The sequence below is a fragment of the Mustela nivalis genome (genome assembly GCF_964662115.1).
Source record: "Mustela nivalis genome assembly, chromosome: 18".
In the NCBI taxonomy this organism is placed as follows: Eukaryota; Metazoa; Chordata; class Mammalia; order Carnivora; family Mustelidae; genus Mustela; species Mustela nivalis.
Window position 1 is genome coordinate 51,919,797 of NC_139037.1, and position 25,561 is coordinate 51,945,357.

At 41.2% G+C, this 25,561-nt stretch overlaps 2 protein-coding genes across 3 annotated transcripts in view; one reads left to right on the top strand and one right to left on the bottom strand.

The window, feature by feature from the left end:
* The window catches only part of LOC309852752 (uncharacterized protein), a 642,676-nt gene extending 641,479 nt beyond the window's left edge, over positions 1–1,197 (bottom strand). Inside the window, exon 1 of the mRNA XM_082709982.1 lies at positions 1,150–1,197. The gene's annotated coding sequence lies outside the window, so the exon portion shown is untranslated. The remainder of the gene's footprint in view (positions 1–1,149) is intronic.
* LOC309852777 (KRAB domain-containing protein 5-like) overlaps positions 1–24,332 on the top strand; it is a gene marked incomplete at its 3' end in the record, with an annotated part of 579,551 nt that extends 555,219 nt beyond the window's left edge. For both annotated transcript variants that reach the window (XM_082710065.1, XM_082710066.1), the window contains exon 4: positions 23,584–24,332. In XM_082710065.1, the coding sequence (XP_082566191.1) occupies positions 23,584–23,776 (193 nt within the window). The remainder of the gene's footprint in view (positions 1–23,583) is intronic.
* Between the last annotated feature and the right edge of the window lie 1,229 nt (positions 24,333–25,561).

The following is a 25,561-nucleotide window of genomic DNA, read 5'->3' on the forward strand; positions in this document are numbered from 1 at the left end:
ACCCCTCCACCCATCCCCTCCATAACCCTCAGTTTCTTTCTCAAAGTCAACAGTCTCTCACACTTCAGCTCCCCCTCTGATTTCCCCCAACTCACTTCTCCACTTCTTCTCCATGCTATTGTTCTCCATGCTATTCCTTATGCTCCACAAGTAAGTGAAACCATAAGATAATTGACTCTCTCTGCTTGACTTATTTCACTCAGCATAATCTCCTCTAGTCCCATCCATATTGATACAAAAATTGGGTATTCATACTTTCTGATGAAGGCATAATATTCCATTGTATATATGGACCAGAGCTTCTTTATCCATTCGGGTGTTGAAGGTCATCTTGGCTCTTTGCACACTTTGGTGACTGTGGCCATTACTGCTATGAACATTGGGGTTCCGATGGCCCTTCATTTCACTACATCTGTATTTTTGGGCTAAATACCCAGGAATACAATTGCAGGGTCACAGGGTAGCTCCATTTTTAATTTCACAAGGAATCTCCACACTGTTTTCCAAAGTGACTGCACCAACTTGCATTCCCACCAACAGTGTAAGAGGGTCCCCTTTTCTCCACATCCTCTCCAAAACTTCTTTCCTGTCTTGTAATTTTGGCCATTATAACTAGTGTAAGGTGGTATCTCAATGTGGTTTTGATTTGAATCTCCCTAATGGCTAATGATGTTGAACATTCTTTCATGTGTCTGTTATAGGTAGGCAACTGTTTGTGATATAAACTATTAATCTCTGGTATCCATGTAGGAAAGAATGTTATGGTTTGATACCCATGGCAAGGAAAGAATTCTCAAGATGTCTATGGTGCAAAAGGTGATTTTGTGAAAGCATGGGGACAGGACCCAGGGACAGAAAGACCACACTCTGTTATGAGGCGTGGCCCATTATATAATTTCAAGTTGGAGGGGGTTATGGATAGCACAAGTATCTAAGGAATTTTGGAAGCAAAGTATTCAGGACCTTGAGGGGGATATCAGTTCTTGGGAAAAGGTCATTTATTACCAACCAAAAACCCTTAGTCATGGGACCCTTCTGATATTTATCTGTCGGCCATCTGCTTGCAGGATGTTTACCAATAGGTAGCTAGAGGGTTTGAGAGAAAAGGGAAGTTTCCAAAGGAAATGTTTTATGCTAAAGTAGACTTACAGGATCCTGGTGGGGGTTGGGGAGTTCAGGTCAAGATTGTCTTTTCCCTAGTAACAGAATACACACTCTTCTCTAGTGTACATGGATCATTCTCCAGAATAGATCACATCCTCAGTCCTAAATCAGGTTTCAACCGGTATCAAAAGATTGGGGTCATTCCCTGCATATTTTCAGACCAAAATGCTCTGAAGCTAGAACTCAACCACAAAAGGAAATTTGGAAAGAACCCAAATACATGGAGACTAAACAGTATCCTTCTAAAGAATGAATGGGTCAACCAGGAAATTAAAGAAGAATTGAAAAAAATCATGGAAACAAATGATAATGAAAACACGACAGTTCAAAATCTGTGGGACACAACAAAGGCAGTCCTGAGAGGAAAATATATAGCGGTACAAGCCTTTCTCAAGAAACAAGAAAGGTCTCAGGTACACAACCTAACCCTACACCTAAAGGAGCTGGAGAAAGAACAAGAAAGAAACCCTAATCCCAGCAGGAGAAGAGAAATAATAAAGATCAGAGCAGAAATCAATAACATAGAAATAAAAAAAACAATAGAACAAATCAACAAAACTAGGAGCTGGTTCTTTGAAAGAATTAATAAGATTGATAAACCCCTGGCCAGACTTATCATAAAAAAAAAAAAGGAGAGAAAAGATCCAAATAAATTAAATCATGAATGAAAGAGGAGAGATCACAACTAACACCAAAGAAATACAAACAATTATAAGAACATACTATGAGCAACTCTACGCCAACAAATTTGACAATCTGGAAGAAATGGATGCATTCCTAGAAACATATAAACTACCACAACTGAACCAGGAAGAAGGAGAAAGCCTGAACAGACCCATAACCAGTAAGGAGATTGAAACAGTCATTAAAAATCTCCAAACAAACAAAAGCCCAGGGCCAGACGGCTTCCCGGGGGAATTCTACCAAACATTTAAAGAAGAACTAATTCCTATTCTCCTGAAACTGTTCCAAAAAATAGAAATGGAAGAAAAACTTCCAAACTCATTTTATGAGGCCAGCATCACCTTGATCCCAAAACCAGACAAGGATACCATCAAAAAAGAGAGCTATAGACCAATATCCTTGATGAACACAGATGTGAAAATTCTCACCAAAATACTAGCCAGTAGGATTCAACAGTACATTAAAAGGATTATTCACCACGACCAAGTGGGATTTATTCCAGGGCTACAAGGTTGGTTCAACATCCGCAAATCAGTCAATGTGATACAACACATCAATAAAAGAAAGAACAAGAACCATATGATACTCTCAATAGATGCTGAAAAAGCATTTGACAAAGTACAGCATCCCTTCCTGATCAAAACTCTTCAAAGTGTAGGGATAGAGGGCACATACCTCAATATTATCAAAGCCATTTATGAAAAACCCACCACAAATATCATTCTCAATGGAGAAAAACTGAAAGCTTTTCCGCTAAGGTCAGGAACACGGCAGGGATGTCCATTATTACCACTGCTATTCAACATAGGACTAGAAGAACTAGCCTCAGAAATCTGACAACAAAAGGAAATTAAAGGCATCCAAAACGGCAAAGAAGAAGTCAAACTATGACTCTTCGCAGATGATATGACAGTATATGTGGAAAACCCAAAAGACTCCGCTCCACAACTGCTAGAACTTATACAGGAATTCAGTAAAGTGTCAGGATATAAAATCAATGCACAGAAATCAGTTGCATTTCTCTACACCAACAGCAAGACAGAAGAAAGAGATATTAAGGAGTCAACCCCATTTAAAATTGCACCCAAAACCATAAGATACCTAGGAATAAACCTAACCAAAGAGGCAAAGAATCTATACTCAGAAAACTATAAAGTACTCATGAAAGAAACTGAGGAAGACACAAAGAAATGGACAAATGTTCCATGCTCCTGGATTGGAAGGATAAATATTGTGAAAATGTCTATGCTACCTAAAGCAATCTACACATTTAATGCAATTCCTATCAAAGTACCATCCATCTTTTTCAAAGAAATGGAACAAACAATCCTAAAATTTATATGGAACCAGAAAAGACCTCAAATAGCCAAAGGAATATTGAAAAAGAAGGCCAAAGTTGGTGGCATCACAATTCCGGACTTCAAGCTCTATTACAACGCTGTCATCATCAAGACAGCATGGTACTGGCACAAAAACAGACACATAGATCAATGGAACAGAATAGAGAGCCCAGAAATAGACCCTCAACTCTATGGTCAACTAATCTTCGACAAAGCAGGAAAGAATGTCCAAAGGAAAAAAGACAGCCTTTTCAATAAATGGTGTTGGGAAAATTGGACAGCCACATGCAGAAAAATGAAATTGGACCGTTTCCTTACACCACACACGATAATATACTCAAAATGGATGAAGGACCTCAATGTGAGAAAGGAATCCATCAAAATCCTTGAGGAGAACACAGGCAGCAACCTCTTCAACCTCAGATGCAGCAACATCTTCCTAGGAACATCGCCAAAGACAAGGGAAGCAAGGGCAAAAATGAACTATTGGGATTTTATCAAGATCAAAAGCTTTTGCACAGCAAAAGAAACAGTTAACAAAACCAAAAGACAACTGACAGAATGGGAGAAGATATTTGCAAACGACATATCAGATAAAGGGATAGTGTCCAAAATCTATAAAGAACTTACCAAACTCAACACCCAAAGAACAAATAATCCAATCAAGAAATGGGCAGAGAACATGAACAGATATTTCTGAAAAGAAGACATCCAGATGGCCAGCAGACACATGAAAAAGTGCTCCATATCACTTGGCATCAGGGAAATACAAATCAAAACCACAATGAGATATGACATCATACCAGTCAGAATGGCTAAAATCAACAAGTCAGGAAATGACAGATGCTGGCAAGGATGCAGAGAAAGGGGAACCCTCCTACATTGTTGGTGGGAATGCAAGCTGGTGCAACCACTCTGGAAAACAGCATGGAGGTTCCTCAAAATGTTGAAAATAGAACTGCCCTATGACCCAGCAATTGCACTACTGGGTATTTATCCTAAAGATACAAACGTAGTGATCCGAAGGGGCACATGCACCCAGATGTTTATAGCAGCAATGTCCACAATAGCCAAACTATGGAAAGCACCTAGATGTCCATCAACAGATGAATGGATCAAGAAGATGTGGTATATATACACAATGGAATACTATGCAGCCATCAAAAGAAATGAAATCTTGCCATTTGCGACAACATGGATGGAACTAGAGAGTATCATGCTTAGCGAAATAAGTCAAGCAGAAAAAGACAACTATCATATGATCTCCCTGATATGAGGAAGTGGTGATGCAACATGGGTGGTTAAGGGGGTAGGAGAAGAATAAATGAAACAAGATGGGATTAGGAGGGAGACAAACCGTAAGTGACTCTTAATCTCACAAAACAAACTGAGGGTTGCTGGAGGGAAGGGGGTTGGGAGAAGGGGGGTGTGGTCATGGACATTGGGGAAGGTATGTGCTAAAGTGAGTGCTGTGAAGTGTGTAAACCTGGCGATTCACAGACCTGTACCCCTGGGGATAAAAATATATGTTTATAAAAAATTAAAAATTAAAAATTAAAAAAAAGGATTGTCTTTTCCCATTAGCAACCTATTAACATCATGGCAGTTAAATCCTTGGAGGAATGTCACTCTGCCTGTTTGAAGGATTTGTCAATGACTTGTAGGTATAAGGATATTATTAGTATGTTTTCTTCTGCCTTTGTTTCCCACATCATGATCCTCTCTCTTCCTAATAAAGGTCCCCCATCTAATTGACTCTTGCGCGCGCACGCACACACACACACACACACACACACACACACATAACTCAGCATCATAGAAGAAGGCAATAATGCCATTTGTATTACAGGACAAACCTTGAAGACAGGTTTCTAACTTTTTTTTAAAGATTTTATTTATTTACTTGACAGACAGAGATCACAAGTAGGCAGAGAGGCAGGTAGAAAGGAAGGGAAGTAGGCTTCCCGCTGGGCAGAGAGACTGACACGGAGCTTGGAGCTCGATCCCAGGACCCTGGGATTATGACCTGAGTCAAAGGCAGCGGCTTTAACCCATTGAGCCACCCAGACGCGCCAAGACAGGTTTCTAACTTAAATTGAAACCCTCCCTTGGCCTCTTGGGCCAACTTAATAGCCTTTAAGTTTCTGCGTGCACCTTTCCATGAATGGAGTAAACTCTTCTCTGTACATCTATATATCACACACTGTCTACAAGAAGGACTGATAATTTCATCCTCTGACACAACCACGCCTGGGGACACATACATATCCTGCAAGCACCTCTGTCATGTCCATAGGAGGCACAGTGAGCGCACAGCCCATCAAGAACTGTATCAGACTGTCCTTTTCCCTCCTCCTGATTCACTGTCCTAAAGCTCCTTCAAAACTCTGAAAGCCTGGTAAATTTCTTGGAGTTGATTTTTTATTTTAAAGATTTTATTTATTTATTTGACAGGCAGAGATTACAAGTAGGCTGAGAGGCAGGCCGAGAGAGAGGAGGAAGCAGGCTCCCCGCCAAGCAGAGAGCCCGATGCGGGGCTCGATCCCAGGACCCTGGGATCATGACCTGAGCCAAAGGCAGAGGCTTTAACCCACTGAGCCACCCAGGCGCCCCTGGAGTTGATTTTTCAATGGAATGGCAGCCAGCTTGGGTTTCTGGATAACAAAATTGTTGGATCCTTCAGCACAGTGGTCAGGAAGAACTTCTGTGATATTTTATGGTGTAACTTAATAAGTTTATTGAAGTAGCATGTGGGTGGGACTTGTGTTCAGAAAGAGCTACACTTCTTTTTTTTTTTTTTTTTTCTTTGAGAGAGACACCCTCCTGGTGGCAGGTGGTGATGGGCAGAGGAAGAGAAACAAAACAACTTACCACTGGGCAGGGAGCCCACTGCAGGGCTATGTGCTGGGAACCTCACATCATGACCTGAGCCAAAGTGAGACCTTTAACTGACTCACCCCCAGAGCACCTAAGAGCTATACTTTTAATGTCTGAAGGAGGTGGTTGTATGCTTAGCACTTAAGGGGGTGGGCTCTTGCAGACAGAAGTAGATTATAAATGACTCCACCAGTTTCTTTATATTTTAAAAAATATTATTTTTCTCCCTTTTCTAATTTTTAATTTTTTTTAATATTTTTATTAACAGATAATGTATTATTAGCCCCAGAGGTACAGGTCTGTGAATCATGAGGTTTACACACTTCATAGCACATACCTTCCCCAATGTCCATAACAACCCCACCACCCTCTCCTGGCATTCCCCTAAAAACCCGCCGTTTGTTTTGTGAGATTAAGAGTCTCTTATGGTTTGTCTCCCTCCCAATCCCATCTTGTTTCACTTATTTTTTTCCTACCCCGCAATAAAAATATTATTCTTTTTGTAAGGGCCTACTTGGTCAGTACTGGCTTCATCCCCATAGAATAGCCATCCCCAATATATAGGTAGTGAACTTAGATTGAACATACCCCTTCCCCCAGGGAGAAAGCGCTTAAAAAACAAAACCAGTGAAATACAGCTGGCTGGTGAAATATGGCCAAATAGCCCCAATAATGGAGCACAGATACCAGGATATGTCACGCTGACCAGAGATAACGGAGTCCAGATACAGGGACATGTCCAGCCAGATGGGAACATCCAATCAAGGGAAAGCGCACATATTACCTCTCTACCCGCCAAGGACATGTTCAGCCAGGTGGAGTTGTCCAATCAAGTAAAAGCACACGTATTACCCTCCAGGGAGTGTGAGCCCTGCCTTTTGGATACCAGCCAAAGGCGCTGATTCTAGCCGAGGTCATAAGCTGAGTTAAGTGACTATCATGGGGTAAAATGTAATCTAATTGGCTGCCCGTAGGAAACCTAGCATGATTGTGTGACGTTTTCTGTGTGCAGCATTCTCACTGGCCAGGCTCAATTATGTGGCTTTTGCTCTATAAAAACTAGCCTATGAGAATAGAAGGTTGTCACTTTCCTTTGTGAAAGGTGACCCCGAATGTTGGGTTCCGGTTTTTGATGCTTGGCGCGAAATAAAGCCCTGCTTAACCTTCGCTTTGTATCGGTCTCGTCTTTCTGTCATGGACCCTTTCACTTTTTTTTTTTTTTTTAATTCTTTAAATATTTATTTTATTTTTTTTAAGTTTTTATTTTTTTATAAACATATTTTTATCCCCAGGGGTACAGGTCTGTGAATCACCAGGTTTACACACTTCACAGCACTCACCAAAGCACATACCCTCCCCAATGTCCATAATCCCACCCCCTTCTCCCAAACCCCCTCCCCCCAGCAACCCTCAGTTTGTTTTGTGAGATTAAGAGTCACTTATGGTTTGTCTCCCTCCCAATCCCATCTTGTTTCATTGATTCTTCTCCTACCCATGTTGAATCACCACTTCCTCATATCAGGGAGATCATATGATAGTTGTCTTTCTCTGCTTGACTTATTTCGCTAAGCATGATACGCTCTAGATCCATCCATGTTGTCGCAAATGGCAAGATTTCATTTCTTTTGATGGCTGCATAGTATTCCATTGTGTATATATACCACATCTTCTTGATCCATTCATCTGTTGATGGACATCTAGGTGCTTTCCATAGTTTGGCTATTGTGGACATTGCTGCTATAAACATTCAGGTGCACGTGCCCCTTTGGATCACTACGTTTGTATCTTTAGGGTAAATACCCAGTAGTGCAATTGCTGGGTCATAGGGCAGTTCTATTTTCAACATTTTGAGGAACCTCCATGCTGTTTTCCAGAGAGGCTGCACCAGCTTGCATTCCCACCAACAGAGTAGGAGGGTTCCCCTTTCTCCACATCCTCGCCAGCATCTATCATTTCCTGACTTGTTGATTTTGGCCATTCTACTGGTGTGAGGTGATATCTCATTGTGGTTTTGATTTGTATTTCCCTGATGCCGAGTGTCTGTTGGCCATCTGGATGTCTTCTTTGCAGAAATATCTGTTCATGTTCTCTGCCCATTTCTTGATTGGATTATTTGTTCTTTGGGTGTTGAGTTTGCTAAGTTCTTTATAGATTCTGGACACTAGCCCTTTATCTGATATGTCATTTGCAAATATCTTCTCCCATTCTGTCAGTTGTCTTTTGGTTTTGTTAACTGTTTCTTTTGCTGTGCAAAAGCTTTTGATCTTAATGAAATCCCAATAGTTCATTTTTGCCCCTCCTTCCCTTGCCTTTGGCGTTGTTCCTAAGAAGATGTTGCTGCGGCTGAGGTCGAAGAGGTTGCTGCCTGTGTTCTCCTCAAGGATTTTGATGGATTCCTTTCTCACATTGAGGTCCTTCATCCATTTTGAGTCTATTTTTGTGTGTGGTGTAAGGAAATGGTCCAATTTCATTTTTCTGCATGTGGCTGTCCAATTTTCCCAGCATCATTTATTGAAAAGGCTGTCTTTTTTCCATTGGACATTCTTTCCCACTTTGTCGAAGATTAGTTTACTGTAGAGTTGAGGGTCTATTTCTGGGCTCTCTATTCTGTTCCATTGATCTATGTGTCTGTTTTTGTGCCAGTACCATGCTGTCTTGATGATGACAGCGTTGTAATAGAGCTTGAAGTCCGGAATTGTGATGCCACCAACATTGGCTTTCTTTTTCAATATCCCTTTGGCTATCCGAGGTCTTTTCTGGTTCCATTTAAATTTTAGAATTATTTGTTGCATTTCTTTGAAAAAGATGGATGGTACTTTGATAGGAATTGCATTAAATGTGTAGATTGCTTTAGGTAGCATAGACATTTTCACAATATTTATTCTTCCAATCCAGGAGCATGGAACATTTGTCCATTTCTTTGTGTCTTCCTCAATTTCTTTCATGAGTATTTTATAGTTTTCTGAGTATAGATTCTGTGCCTCTTTGGTTAGGTTTATTCCTAGGTATCTTATAGTTTTGGGTGCAATTGTAAATGGGATTGACTCCTTAATTTCTCTTTCTTCTGTCTTGCTGTTGGTGTAGAGAAATGCAACTGATTTCTGTGCATTGATTTTATATCCTGACACTTTACTGAATTCCTGTATAAGTTCTAGCAGTTGTGGAGCGGAGTCTTTTGGGTTTTCCACATATAGTATCATATCATCTGCGAAGAGTGATATTTTGACTTCTTCTTTGCCGATTTGGATGTCTTTAATTTCCTTTTGTTGTCTGATTGCTGCGGCTAGTTCTTCTAGTCCTATGTTGAATAGCAGTGGTGATAATGGACATCCTTGCCGTGTTCCTGGCCTTAGCGGAAAAGCTTTCAGTTTTTCTCCATTGAGACTGATATTTGCGGTGGGTTTTTCATAAATGGCTTTGATGATATTGATGTATGTGCCCTCTATCCCTACACTTTGAAGAGTTTTGATCAGGAAGGGATGCTGTACTTTGTCAAATGCTTTTTCAGCATCTATTGAGAGTATCATATGGTTCTTGTTCTTTCTTTTATTGATGTGTTGTATCACATTGACTGATTTGCGGATGTTGAACCAACCTTGCAGCCCTGGAATAAATCCCACTTGGTCGTGGTGAATAATCCTTTTAATGTACTGTTGAATCCTACTGGCTAGTATTTTGGTGAGAATTTTCACATCTGTGTTCATCAAGGATATTGGTCTATAGCTCTCTTTTTTGATGGTATCCTTGTCTGGTTTTGGGATCAAGGTGATGCTGGCCTCATAAAATGAGTTTGGAAGTTTTCCTTCCATTTCTATTTTTTGGAACAGTTTCAGGAGAATAGGAATTAGTTCTTCTTTAAATGTTTGGTAGAATTCCCCCGGGAAGCTGTCTGGCCCTGGGCTTTTGTTTGTTTGGAGATTTTTAATGACTGTTTCAATCTCCTTACTGGTTATGGGTCTGTTCAGGCTTTCTCCTTCTTCCTGGTTCAGTTGTGGTAGTTTATATGTTCTAGGAATGCATCCATTTCTTCCAGATTGTCAAATTTGTTGGCGTAGAGTTGCTCATTGTGTGTTCTTATAATAGTTTGTATTTCTTTGGTGTTAGTTGTGATCTCTCCTCTTTCATTCATGATTTTATTTATTTGGGTCCTTTCTCTTTTTTTTTTTTTTATAAGTCTGGCCAGCGGTTTATCAATTTTATTAATTCTTTCAAAGAACCAGCTCCTAGTTTTGTTGATTTGCTCTATTGTCTTTTTGGTTTCTATTTCATTGATTTCTGCTCTGATCTTTATGATTTCTCTTCTCCTGCTTGGTTTAGGGTTTCTTTCTTGTTCTTTCTCCAGCTCCTTTAGGTGTAGGGTTAGGTTGTGTACCTGAGACCTTTCTTGTTTCTTGAGAAAGGCTTGTACCGCTATATATTTTCCTCTCAGGACTGCCTTTGTTGTGTCCCACAGATTTTGAACCGTTGTATTTTCATTATCATTTGTTTCCATGATTTTTTTCAATTCTTCTTTAATTTCCCGGTTGACCCATTCATTCTTTAGAAGGATGCTGTTTAGTCTCCATGTATTTGGGTTCTTTCGAAACTTCCTTTTGTGGTTGAGTTCTAGCTTTAGAGTATTGTTGTCTGAAAATATGCAGGGAATGATCCCAATCTTTTGATACCGATTGAGTCCTGATTTAGGACCGAGGATGTGATCTATTCTGGAGAATGTTCCATGTGCACTAGAGAAGAATGTGTTTTCTGTTGCTTTGGGATGAAATGTTCTGAATATATCTGTGATGTCCATCTGGTCCAGTGTGTCATTTAAGGCCTTTATTTCCTTGCTGATCTTTTGCTTGGATGATCTGTCCATTTCAGTGAGGGGAGTGTTAAAGTCCCCTACTATTATTGTATTATTGTTGATGTGTTTCTTTGATTTTGTTATTAATTGGTTTATATAGTCGGCTGCTCCCACGTTGGGGGCATAGATATTTAAAATTGTTAAATCTTCTTGTTGGACAGATTCTTTGAGTATGATATAGTGTCCTTCCTCATCTCTTATTATAGTCTTTGGCTTAAAATCTAATTGATCTGATATAAGGATTGCCACTCCTGCTTTCTTCTGATGTCCATTAGCATGGTAAATTCTTTTCCACCCGCTCACTTTAAATATGGAGGTGTCTTCGGGCTTAAAATGAGTTTCTTGGAGGCAACATATAGATGGGTTTTGTTTTTTTATCCATTCTGATACCCTGTGTCTTTTGACAGGGGCATTTAGCCCATTAATATTCAGGGTAACTATTGAGAGATATGAATTTAGTGCCACTGTATTGCCTGTAAGGTTACTGTTACTGTATATGGTCTCTGTTCCTTTCTGATCTACCACTTGTAGGCTCTCTTTTTGCTTAGAGGACCCCTTTCAATATTTCCTGTAGAGCTGGTTTGGTGTTGGACCCTTTCACTTTTAAGATTCTATTTATTTGACAAAGACAGACACAGTGAGAGAGGGAACACAAGCAGTAGCAGAAGGATAGGGAGCAGGCTTCCCTCTGAACATGAAGCCCAATGCAGGGCTCATGACCTGAGCCTAAGGCAGACACTTAATAGCTGAGCCACCCAGGTACCCCTAGAACGACACCCATTATGGTGCTGAGGAAAGGGAGGAAGGTCCCGCACAGTAGGAAGGAGCGTCCCTGAAGGATCACCCAACCACAATGGATCTTATTACCTACACTGGGGTTAAGTACCTGGGAAACAACCCTTGGGAGCAACCATAGCACATGCCTTGCTGATCTGGCCTATTACACTGCCCAGAAGGCTTCTTCATCTCAAACATCTATTCATCCACATGACATCTTAAAGCTGCCCACAAGATTGCATCCTCCAACACCTCCTCCATACCTTGTCACAGATCTAGCCAGGGGAAGTACAGTAATCACTGACATCCAACAGCATTATTCCTCAGGAAGACACAGGAGGTCAGTCAAATCATCAAGATAAAACAGGACTTCCCTAGCCAGAGAAAACCACCTTTGGCAAAAATAGCTTTTGTTTCCCCATGTATTCATCAGATGACACCAACAAGAGCTGCCTGTGCCTTTACAGTGACTAAAGGGAGCCACCTCCTATTCTCTCCCCACACTGTAAAGAGTTCCTCACATTTCCTATTAATACATCTTGTTATTCTTAGTAAGGGTGGTGCCTTCCTCAAATTTTACTGAGATTCACATCCCACATCATCGTGCTAAATGTCTGAATTAATACCCATTGGCTTTCCATCTATGTAATCTCAATGAAGCATTATCTGAGGACACTGTCTCTGTAGCACAGGAAAAAAGAATGGCTGTGGTGCCTTTGCAGATGGAAAGAAAAATGAGGGGGAATACAACTGAAGATCTAGAGATAAGTAGGACCTAAAACAAGTAGCAATTATTTTTCTACATCTAAGGAGTCACTTGGGCAACTCGGGACCCTTCTCCTCTTCTACATGCTAATTCTTCATCTTAAATATTTTCTGTCTCTTCCCTGGGCTACAACACCACTCCTATTAGGATAGATTTCTCTTTCTTAAGGGGTATCTATGACACACATATCATGGTCGTAGGTGCATGTGTACTTCATAGACACATCAAAACAACACTCAGTGTAGAACATGGTGCACATGATTTCATTTGGGGCCATGGTGCAGAGCTATGGAGTCCTAAGTCTAAGTCCAGAATATGCCATTCTGACTAAAATATTTAGGGAATTCCTGGGGGAGGGGGAGTGTTCTCTGTGGGACATGGGAGGAAACGCATTAAGAGAAAGGAGAGATGATGGGCCATAAGGACAGAGTACAAATATCCTATCAGATCTTCCACTAACTTGTGACCCTGCAGTGTGTTGACTGGGGAATGCACTAATGAGAAGGGCTCCTGTCAGTGTAAGGCCCTGAAAAAACTACTAGCTACACAAAATCGATGCCAAGTAGTAGCAACATGGAGTACATGAGCTAAAACACCAACAATATCTTTATGTTACATGCCTCGGTAATACACCCACTGTAATATCATCATATTCACAAAGAGGAGAAAATCATAGCACAGACTAGGGGTTAAACAGTCACATATCTTTGAAACCTTCAGACCACTGGGAAAATGGATTATTAGGTATATTGTTTTACTCAGTGCCAAACAGGTGATTGATTCCATCATTAACGGGCAAACTTCAATGAAAGAGATTAACACTGGAGGTAGGATAACACATCATTCATGGCACACCCATATCCATGTTAAAACACTCTAGATTTTATTAATGAAAATATATTAAGTTCACACATACACTAAGTTATGCATTTCAAATCCAGTCTATTGTCACCATTTGAAATACAGAATACACATGTGCAGTAGCATTCGCGTGTTGTCAGAAGGATGTGGGAGTCCCTATTTCCAAATATTTCAGGACTGAGGTACATTCCTAAGAAATTTGCATGTTCAATGGTATGGCATTGTAGGAAAGGGTTAGCTATCCTGCTTCTCATCTGTCAGGATTTCCTCATTTAATCACATCAAGTCATACTACGAATCGATGGTGCTTACAAAGACGCCTTGGTAGTGTACTGACTGCCACCTCCTTTTTCTTAAAGAACAATTAGTAAAACCTTCTATTTCTAATATTGAGGAAGTTCTTTAGTTTAAAACATGGAGTAGTAGGTGTCCTGAACACCTGCTTCATGGTAACTTACATCAATGTTTTAACCATAAGCATCTCCACAGAGATTTTCCTTGTATGTTGTATATTATATAGTCCTACATCTTCCATAGAAAAATAAGCATGCATGCATCCACTTAATGTAGCAGGGCATCTGGTATCTTTGATGGAGCGACAATCAGCCACATGCTCTTCCATATTCAGCAGGAGTAAAGGGATTCTCAGGAGAGATTTCAGAGTAAAATACATGAATATTGTTAGTCACAAAAGTCACATAGGGTCAATGTAAAACATAAAAATATTGAAATCCCTTATACATATGTAAAAGTCCATTCACTAAATCCATTGAAGCAGAATAACATATACACATTCTAAATGTTTAAATTTTCCGTATAATCACTATTTTCATACAGAGTAATGCCTGAAAAGAGTGGATAAAGTATTTTTTTTACTTGATTTATGTTACATTTATTGGAATTTAATGTGCAATTAAATAGTCTTCTAAATATTTATGCCATTCGACTTACTTTCCTGAATGCACTCTCTGGTGCATAATATTCAGTGTATATTAAAATGAATGTCTGCCCACATTATGTTACAAGGGTTTGAAACTCATATGCATTTTGTAAGACTGAGTAAGGATTAAGTTCCAAAAAAGGCTTGTCCATTTTCTTTACATTTTAGTTTTACTCCTATATGGTAACTATGATGTTAAGTAAGTTGGGAGTTCCTTTGAGAGGTCAAACACATGCTCTCTCTGTGTACAGTTATTCTCCTATATAAAATCAGATATGCAGTAAGGGAGGAGCAGTCCTTGGGCATTTTCTCATATACATTACATTTGCAGGTTTTTCTCCAGTACGAATTTTCTCATGTCCAGTGAGGGTTGTTTGCATGTTAAAAGCTTTGCCACATTAAATTCACTTGTCAGGTTTCTTTCCAGTATGAATTCTATGTTTAGTAAGGTGTGTGGCTGCTGGAAAAAGGCCTTGCCACATTCTTGATATTTGTAAGGTTTCTCTCCAGTGTGAATTCGGTGATGTTTAGTAAGTGATGAAAGCCATGTAAAGGCCTTCCCACAGTCTTTACATTGGTAAGGTTTCTCTCCAGTATGAATTATTTGATGTCTAATAAGCTCTGAGGGTGACTTAAAGGCCTTCACACATTCTTGACATTTGTAAGGTTTTTCTCCATATGAATTATGTGATGTTGGGTAAGCGCAGAGCACTGTTTAAAGGACTTGCCACATTCTTGACATTGGTATAGTTTCTCTCCACTGTGAATTCTATGATGATGAATAAGGGCTGAAGCCTGGCTAAAGACCATTCCACATTCTTGACATTGGTAAGGTTTCTCTCTCCACTATGAGTTTGGGGATGTTGAGTAAGGTCTGAAGACCAGTTAAAGGTCTTACCACATACTTGACATTGTAAAGTGTTCCCTCCTATATGAATTATGGGATGTTGAATAAGGTCTGAAGACCAGTTAAAGGCCTTGCCACATTCTTGACATTTGTAAGGTTTCTCTCCAGTATGAATTCTGGGATGATGAGTAAGCCTTGAGCAAATGTTAAAGGTCTTGCCATATTCTTGACATTTGTAAGGTTTCTCTCCAGTATGAATTATTTGATGTTGGGTCAGCCCTGAGCTCTGTTTAAAGGCCTTCCCATATTCTTCACATTGGTAAGGTTTCTCTCCAGTATGAATTCTACAATATTGCATAAGCTTTGAGCTGTGGTTAAGTGACTTTCCAAATTCTTGACATTGGTAAAGTTTCCCTCCAGTACAGATTTGCTTATGTCCATTTATTGATGAACAGTGCTTAAAGGTTTAACCACCTTCTTCATATTTCATTTTTTCTCCAGTATGCATTTGCTAATGTTGAGATAGTGTTGAGTGGCAGTCCAAGGATTTACCACATTCCTTAAGAATGTAAGTTTCCTTTTCCCAAGGGATTATCTCATTGATGTTAAGCTTGATGACTGACTAAACATGGTCCCTGGTTTATTACATGTGAATGGGCTTTTTCCCTCATAAATTCTCTGATGATCACCAGAACTGGAGGGTGGGTTATGAGCTTTCCTACATTCATTACATTTATGAGGACTGTGTCCCAAACGGTGACCATTATGTATACTTATGTTAGAGCTTGGATGAAAGCCTTCCCTACATTTATCACATTCATAATGGCTCTCTGCAAACCTAACCCTGACATATCAGTGAACACTGGAGCCCTGGTTCAATGTTTTCTGAGATTCAGTACACTGAGCAATTCTGACTCCAGTGGAAACTCTGGTCATTCTGGAGGGTTGACTCCTCTGTGAAGCCCCTCTTGTCTGGATCCCACTGAGCACTTTGTTCTTCATTTCTAAATCTCTGATGATCAGAAATAGTTGACTGAAAGGACAGGTCAATCCTATCTTCAAAATGGCTCAAAATCATTATTCTCACCATGGAACTAGGTTACTTTTCAGATGTTCCAAATGGTCTGTCCACAAATAGCTATGTTTGAATATTTGGTTGGAGCTTGTGCTGACAGAAACACACTGCTCTGCAGAAACAGTTGACTTAACAAGGGAGGCTTTCCACAGCAGTTTATATCCTCACCATTTGGGGCATTGAGATTCTCATAAGGGCAATTGCCTTGGTTTGGGTGTATCATTCAGGATTTCTTTGATGGTATTCACTGTCCCTATCTTGCCCCAGTCTGTGCATAAGTGTAAAATCTCAACAGGACTATGTTTGTATTTGTGCATTGGTCCATTCTGGAAAGAACCTTCTATGCTGCACTTTAGGGGAAAATTCTGCATGTCAGATGAAGATATAGCTGAAAGATTTCAAATAAAATAAAATCATTGCACTTACTACATTCAGAAGAATATACCCTTGAATGCTAATATAGAAGCAACAAGTCAATCAGACAACGTCAGAAAGATGGGTGAGAAGGACTCATCAGGACTTCATTTCTCCATGGAAACATAACATGGCACACAACATACTGACCATATATCTTAATATATAATTCTGCAGTATGGTCACACATATTTGCTGTCTCAAAAATCAATTTCCTTTATATCTAACCATCAGGAAAAGGGTCGCATGAGTGCAAAATTAGCAGAATGATGGAAACTGAAACAAAAAACTGAAATGAACCAAACAGAGTACAAAAAAAAAAAATAGGAATATATCAACCACAGGAAGAGTCGTTTGTCAGAAAAGATTAACATCATTGACAACCCATGAACTAAGTTAAGAATAATAGAGAAAAGACTGACTAAAATGAGAGGTGAAGAAGTAAAAGTAGATACAGTATAAATGACGGTTGGAATAAAAGTTCTTATAAAGGCAACAATGGGTAATCAGTGCCCATGAATTCATACCAAAAGATGAGTATGAATTTCAAAAGAAATGTATAACCAATTTAGACTCCATCATTCAAAAAATTAATAAATAACTGATCTATAAGCACAAAGCAGAATGAAGGATGAAAAAAAAGAAAAAACTCCCAACAAACAAAAATTGTGTGCTGGATGAATTTGGTTTATATACAGACAGACATTGAAGAAGAGAGGACCGCAAATCTCCTCAAACATTTCCAAGGAGTGCCAATCAGGGAAACTAGCAGAACACTCTGTCTGTGGCACCAGCATTACCAGCTCATGCAAGCTAGACAAAGACACTACAAATGACAACGTTTGCAAAACTCTACCTGTGAGGAATAGTCACTCAAAGTCCACAATAAAATCAGCACATTCCTCAGTGGTGGAACAATCAGCATGCCTTACTACCTACATCAAAGATTTTTATATACTTTGGTGGAAAAATCAGCACATTTTCCCTTTTTACAAGATCAAGTAAGAAACAGTCCAGGAGTTAAGGGCACTCCAACATATAGAAAACCATAACTTGAAGACTCCACATTAATAGAATGAAGATCAAAATGACATGATCATATTAAGGGAGACAGAATACAAATATGGGCACAGTGGACAACTTGTCACATTAAAAACACTCAATGGAGAGAGAGAAGGAAACTCCTCAACCTAATGAAGCCATAAATGTGTGAAAAGCTGAAATCTAACCTATTCAATAGGGAAAGACTGCAAGCTTCTCCTCTGTGATTCCCAGTGGGTCTGACAGGACTGGGGCTGGCATCGAGTACTCAGGTACTGCAAGATAAAAAATGGCCACTAAGCATGCTTTATCGGGCAAAACTCTTTTCTACAGTGGTAGAAATGAAGACATTCCCAAGTAAAAATGCTCTACGTTTACCAGTAGACCTGTCTTCTGAGACACGTAAAAGGAACACGCTCTTGATGAAATGAAAAGGATTCTACACAGAAACTGCAAACTACAACCACACGAGGACACAAAACTGTCTTTTAAACATAAATATTTAGATAATTACACAAACCTGTAGTGTTAAGTGTTGTAATTAGGTATCCCTGACATTTATTTCTGCTACAGAATTTTGTTTCTAAAAAAATATAAAAATCTTTGATGTAGGTAGTAAGGCACACGACCTAAAGACAGAATCTGTGATATCAGTAACAAAGTGGTTGCAGGGGTGGAGACGGAAAGAAGAGTTTTGTGTGCAATTGATGATATGAGATTTAAAATCTCTCTTTTTTTTTTTACCTCTAAGTTGTTTTAAGCAATCTGTAAGGTAACCACAATGAAAATACTCACAGAAGACACAAAAGTTAATGAGGAATGTACCAAGTCATGTCATGGTATAATACTACAATTAAAGATAAAATATATATTTCTTATTTAATACCAAAACACAGTACAGAGCTATAAAATCTTTCAGAATTACTTTCGATTCCAGAAAGTCTTTTCTCTCATGCAGAGAGAAACAAAATTCGCCCACAAATACCTGATGAAATTAATTCTGTGTTGATGACAACTCATCTAGACAGAATGCAACATTCACTGACCACTCACCAAGGAAAGAACTTAAGCAGTAGGAATCACAGAGTATGTATGTATGATATCCAAATACATACAAATATACACATAACTTTATTGACAAAAAGTATACAGCTCATTTTTTGAGTTAGGCAATGACTGGGGCTTTATTAAAGGCTACAAGATCTGAATTCTAAATACTCTAGTTCCCCAATAGCATTATTTATGTGGGAAGACTAGGAAACAAATAGAGACATTACATTGTTCCACCACTGAGGAATATAACACAGAGAGTGGAAGTTTCTTTAATAGTTAATATTTTATTTAAAGATTTTATTTGTTTGTCAGAGAGAGAGAGAGAATACACAAGCAGACAGAGTGTCAGGAAGAGGCAGACAGAGAAGCAGGCTCCCTGCTGAGCGATGAGCCTGATGCAGGACTCAATCCCAGGACCCTGGGATCATGACCTGAGCCAAAGGCAGTGGCTCAACCTGCTGAGCGACCTAGGCACCCCTGTATTAGTTAATATTAAGAGAAAAAAAAAACTTTTGAAGGGAAATAAAACTACACACTGTCCATTTTTGGATGGTGCTTTGTTATCTGATGAAGTTCCTGAGTCTCAGTTTTTTTTTTTTTTTTTTTAATTTATGAATATGACAGAGAGAGACACAGTGAGAAAGGGAACACAAGTACGGGAAGTGGGAGAGGGAGAATCAGGATCCTGCCAAGCAGGGACCCTGATGCAGGGCCCTATCCCAGGAGCCTGGATCATGACCAAAGCTGAAGGCAAATGTCCAACCATCTGACCCACCTGGAGAAGCTCTCAGTTTAGGGGGCACTCTCCCTCCAAGCAGTCTCCTGACCTTCCTGGTGGACATGACAGACCATCACTGGAGCTGAAGGAGAATACCTAGAGAAATCTAAGAGCTTCATAATGTTGGAGAGCAGATGTCTCTCTGGAAGAGAGAGAAAAAAGAACCTGGCCATGTCTCCAACTAATCTTTCAAGGAGAGAGATTCAAACCACAGCTTAAGGTCTACCTTCCTCCATCAAACTTGGATCTCCCCTCTGTCATCTGCCTCATTCATTCCCACCCACTTGGATGGAAACCTATGGTTTCCTTTCTCTTCACATCCCAGAGATGCTTCTCTTGCTCCAAAAACATAAACTGGTCTGGCTTTGACACAGTGAGACCTGTTTATGAGGAAAAAAGAAAAGTGACTATTGCTGCGGATTCTAACTTCCCATCAGGCTTGTGTTCAGCAGAGAAGAAGGGACACTGTAGAATTCTAGAAAATGGTTTCCCAAAAGCTGTTGCCCAACAGTCCTTTTAGAACACAGAGAAGGCATTTCCAGTGTTCACATCCTGACCTCCACTTCCAAGTAGTAGACATGGTAATAAGCAGGGAATATTTCAGTTTTTTTTTAAAGATTTTATTTATTTATTTGACAGGCAGAGATCACAAGTAGGCAGAGAGGCAGGCAGAGAGAGGAGGAAGCAGGCTCCCTGCTGAGCAGGAAGCCCGATGTGGGGCTCGATCCCAGGACGCCGGGATCATGACCCAAGTCGAAGGCAGTGACCTTAACTCACTGAGCCACCCAGGCGCCCTGAAAATTTCAGTTTAAGATGTGAGCAACACCGTTCTCTGTCACTAGATGTTGAGAACTGCCACTAATCTACAATAGGGATGATGTTACCTGGAGGAAGGAGAAGCCAAGGCGGAAAAAAAATATCGTGAAGATTTTTCTCTCCATCTACAAACCCCTACATATTTCCCTTTCTGCTTGGATCTGAATTCCAGTCATTCAGAGAGAAATCTCCCAAGAGGCATTCTTCACAGGAAGGAACAAAACCCTCAGTCGGCTTTGGGAAATCTGGAAGGAGACTTCCTCACCCAAGAAGAGGAGATGTCCGTAGTTCTCCAACATCACATCCCTGTACAGTTGCTGCTGAGCGTGTGTCAGGTGTCCCCACTCCTCCTGAGAGAATTCCATGAATGTCAGCAGTTCCTGAAATAAATACCACAGTCATCAAGTGGCCATTGACAGAGTTCACGATGGTCCCTAAGAAGGAAGAGGAAGTTAGTGTCACCACGTAGAACCAGACCTTACCTTTCCTTCTCCATGACATGGGTGTGAAGTAAAAGAAAAGCCTATTGGGCAGAGGGCTGCTAGTTGAGAATTTTCACTCCTTTTATTCCCAGAAGTCAACTCTATCAACTACACAGAAGTCATGGCTCTCTTGGTCCACTGCAAACTGTTGGCATGCAGGAGAGGAGCCAATGGTCAATAAAGAATTCTTGACATGTTTCTGATGTGAAATCTTGGGGCACTGGAGAGGATAATGAAGAAACAATTACTGAGATGTCTTTGGTGCAGAAGCTGTGGTCTTCCTGATGATGCACAGGCCCTATGGGTCAGAGGTGCTGCACTGCGGTGTGAGTAGGAACTCAGTCTGCACTAAAATTGTAAGGGCCCAGGAGTGCAGCCATCATGAAGGAAGCTGAAAGCAAGGTTTCCAGGACCTTGAGGGCCCAGCTGGTGTGATGATGAGATCACTTACTACTGTTGAGTGAAACCTTAGACAGAAGATCCTGCAGATCTGTATCAGTGGGGGACATGCATGGAGGATGATGGCTAACATGCATTTGGGGAGAGGAGATAAAGAAAAGTGATCTTGATGCTAAGGCACACCCAAGGACCCACCATCACTGGTATTTTTTTTTTTTTTTTTTGTGGTCTGAAAACAGGAATTCAGAATACGAATCTCATGAAAACAGAGGATATATATACAGTTCAATCACCTAGAGTCTCTGTAGGGGCTGCTGTGAGGCAAGCGGGCTTGAGCAAAGGCATGGAGAATGGCCCCCAGTGACCCCCTTGCTGATCCCAGACAGGCCCATCAGGGGCCTCACCTCAAAGGAGCCACAGGCCTGAACTAACCAGTGAACTACTGACAACCAGGGACAGTGCCCAGAAGTGGGAAACTTCCCTGAGCCCCCTAACCCCTCACCTTCCTGCACTAAAAAGAGGCCCCCACCAAACCCACTGCTCCTTGCACAGAGCCTCTCTCTCCTCTGCCACCTGCCCCCTGCCTCCCTCAGGATATTCCCAGAACTGCGAAGAGTGTGGTTCTGCCTCAGGTGAACTCTTCAATCCCACTTGATTTCCTCCACCCAATCATGGACCCGGGTTTGGGGACCCCACCTGACCGGCAGAGACACCACATTTAGACAACAGAGTTTCTATGTCCCCTATGAGGCAGTATAAATTTTTCTTTTTAAGATTTATTTATTTATTTGACAGACAGAAATCACAAGGAGTCAGAGAGGCAAGTAGAGAGAGAGGAGGAAGCAGGCTCCCCGCTGACCAGAAACCCTGATGCAGGGCTCAATCTGAGGACCCTGGGATCATGACCTGTGCTGAAGACAGAGGCCTTAACCCACTGAGCCACCCAGGCGCCCCGAGGCAGTATAGTCTTAATTACAGATTATTTACACTTTAGTGCAAGGGCCAGGGAGAGGAAGAGGGACAGAATCTCAAGCCGATTCCCAGCTGAGCCTGCAACCAAAGGAAGAGCTCATCCTAGGATCCTGAGATCAAGGCCTGAGGGGAAATCTACAGTCTTGAGGCTTAACTGACTGAGCCCCCAGATTCCCCTCTAGTGTATTTTAACTAGTGTATTTTACATAAAATACCTACTGTAAGGGCATATTTAGCCAGAGAGATTCCATCTCGGTTAAACAGTGATTTTGTTGTTTATGCAGTAAGACTTACACTGACCTTGACCCCCCTCCCCAGGGGAGCTTATTTAATAGCAAGTCCAGGAAACCAGTAAAATATAGTAGACCAGTCCCTGATAACAGAGCCCAAATACTAGGGGAGGTCAGGTCAGGTGGAGATAACAGAGCCCGAATTCCAGGATGAGTCAGGCCAGGTGGAGACATCCAATCAGTTGGGGTGCATACTGTCTTCCTAGTTACCAAGGAGTGTGGGCCATGACTTTTGGATGCATTTTTGGGCACCAATTCTGACCAAGGTGATAGGCTAGTTCAAATGTCTATTATAAGGTAAATTGTAATTCAACGGGCCACCCGTGTGTGACCTAGCATGACAATGCAACTTTCTCTATGTGTTACAATCTCATTGGCCACCTGTGTGTGGCCAGGCTCAACCACATGGCCTTTGCTCTATAAAAGTTAGTCTGTGAGGCTGGGAGGGGCCACTCTCTCTGTAAGAGGCAGTCCCGGCCAGTTGGGTTTGATTCTCGATGCTTGGCACAAAATAAAGCTTTGCTTGAACTTTGCTTTGTATCAGTCTCGTTCCTTTGATCACGGACCCATCATTGGGGGACCTATCACTTACTTCACGTTCTAAAGAGCAAGTCTCAAGAACCCCACTTCCCACACTTTTCTCTCAGAGAACATCTGGAGTTATTCTGGACCCAAATACATCGAGTTCATTTCTTGATATTCTGAGCCCTGGGCTACACAGTGCTGAGAAAAGGAAGCACTTGGGACCTAAAGGAGAAAGGTTTTCCCCCACTGACAGCCCTGGACCAGACCTTAGCAGCAGCAGAATCACAGACGCAAGGCTTCCCACTGTGTGTCTGTGATTCAGAAACTACTTTCAATGCTTGCAGGACTTTAACTCCCAGTGACAGCTTCTGCTGTCCTATTGTAAGGCATGTTGGAGACATGGGAGAGAAGAATCTGGGATACAGAGGAGAAGGGTTCTATAGACCTGGCCTTGAGTATCATTTCTGGAAAGATCTTCAAAATAGGTGAAAACAGAAGGGAGAAACATCAGAACTACAGGAACCAACATTTGCAATTTCTAGAAGTGAGGAATTTCAGGAGGAAAACGTGACATGGCCTTTCCTGGGACACCAGGCTTACCTGAGAACTGACCATTTTTTCTTTCACCTCTTCCTCTAGATTTCTTTCTCACAAGATATCTGTGGCGAAATCACAGCAGCATCAGGAGAAAATGCCCTTCAGGCCACCAACAGAGCCTGTGCACCTGGAAACTGTTCTGGGACCGGGCTGGATCCTGCAGAAGAACCGAGCGGCCCTGGGAGACCATGGGGATTGGAGTTTATTTAATACCAGTGGGCTCAGAGGAGGGTGACTATTCTCCCAGGGTCTGAGCCCGGGGCACAAACAAAGGGGGGAGTTTATACACTTTTCCTTCCGCATCTGTTCCTCTCTTGTGGCCATGGATGGCGGGAAAGGGGGGAAAATCCAGAATGGGCCTGGGGCCGAGACAGGGATTCCCTGCTGGATGGGTTAGCTTCCTGAGAACAAGGATTTCTCTTATCAAAACTGCTTCCTTGGAGGCAGGACACTGAAACACAGAAAAGGCTCAAATTCCTACTCCATTGTGTCAGGAGCTACTCAAATAAGCTCCTACTGCCATACTAATCTTTGAATTTTCTTCTCAGCTTTCAGGGGGCTCCCCTCCCATAGAATGCCCACAAATTGAGCTTCAGCATAGGGACCCTGCACTGCATGGACCTGACCCTCCCAGACTCACGCAGCAGAGACCACCTTACCTCTCCGTGAGCCAAACTCTGCTCTCCACTCCCATAAAACCACCAGAAGCCCTTGTGCTTAACCTCTGGCCAACTTAGAATCTCCTGCCACCCTTAGTAATGCGACAATGTTGTTTCCACCAAATGGATGGGTAGAATTTGAGGGGAGGCGCAGCAAATAAGATTCTTCTTGAAACTGCACAGGTGATGCTATTGGAAAGCATCTGGGGAGGAGAGCCCGAGAAGAAGGGAAACCAAGGCTGTGGTTGTGACCACATTTAGATCCACGTCTTCTCCACTGATCAGAGTTTCTGGAGACTGACACCTTCTCCCTCTTTCCGCTACACAGGGGGAGACACCCTTAAAATGAAGTTTTCCCTTATCAATCCAAAGTATCTCACAGAGGGAAACCTGGGTTTCAGAGCTTTGCTTTTTCCCTTTCTTTAAAATACCAGCCTAATATAATCCTTAGGCTAAAGATGTATTTTAGAGGGACAAAATGATCCCCTTTATTAGGTAATTGTTTATTTTCATATATAACTCCAAAATAGTATTCCAAACTAATGTACTTTTACCATACCATCAGCAATATAGGAGAATTTGGATTCCTCAACATTCTCCACGAAATATGGTGTTTTAACCTTTTTCATTATTTTACCCATTCTAGAAAATACCGAATAGTTTCTCACTGGAACATATGAAGTGGTCTTCCTACAGTTGTCCTGATGACTAAAATGGAAACCATTTCAGAGCATCAAGCTGAACAGAAATTAAAATGGCTGCATTAATGCTTCAGGGAGACTCCAGTTCAAACTAAATGACACTTTGCCTCTCCCCTCCTTTCTCAGCCCTTCTTTGTTTCAGGAACCTGGTTCCACTCTGACAACACAGTGAACAGGGCAGGGAGCACAGACACAATTCCTGCGGAAACTGGTGAGATTCTCTATTGCCCTAGAAACCCCAGCCCCTTCTCCGGGTTTGCGGCAGGTTTGCTGGACCGACCTGCTGAGGACTCCTTTGCCGGTGAATCAATGAGGCTGCTGTTCCTCTTGATCCCCAACTCTGTGTTCACATTAGATTTGGGGTCTGAAGCATGTAGATCGAATCATACAGCAGAAGTGAATTTAGGAGAGAAAAACTTGGTTTTATTGCTCCATTCTCATTTTGGCCTACTAATAATTAAAAAGATGTAAGACAGTTTAAGGAGACTAAAAAAAAATCTTAATTATGGGAAACTGAAGGACATGAGGCTCAGAGACAGGTGACGGGGGCTTCTGTGCCACTGTGACAGGACGAGGGGAGAGGATTTAGAATTTCAAACAGGGGACATACATTCGCAGGAAATAAAAAATGCATGTCCAACAATGGTTTGCCAATCCACT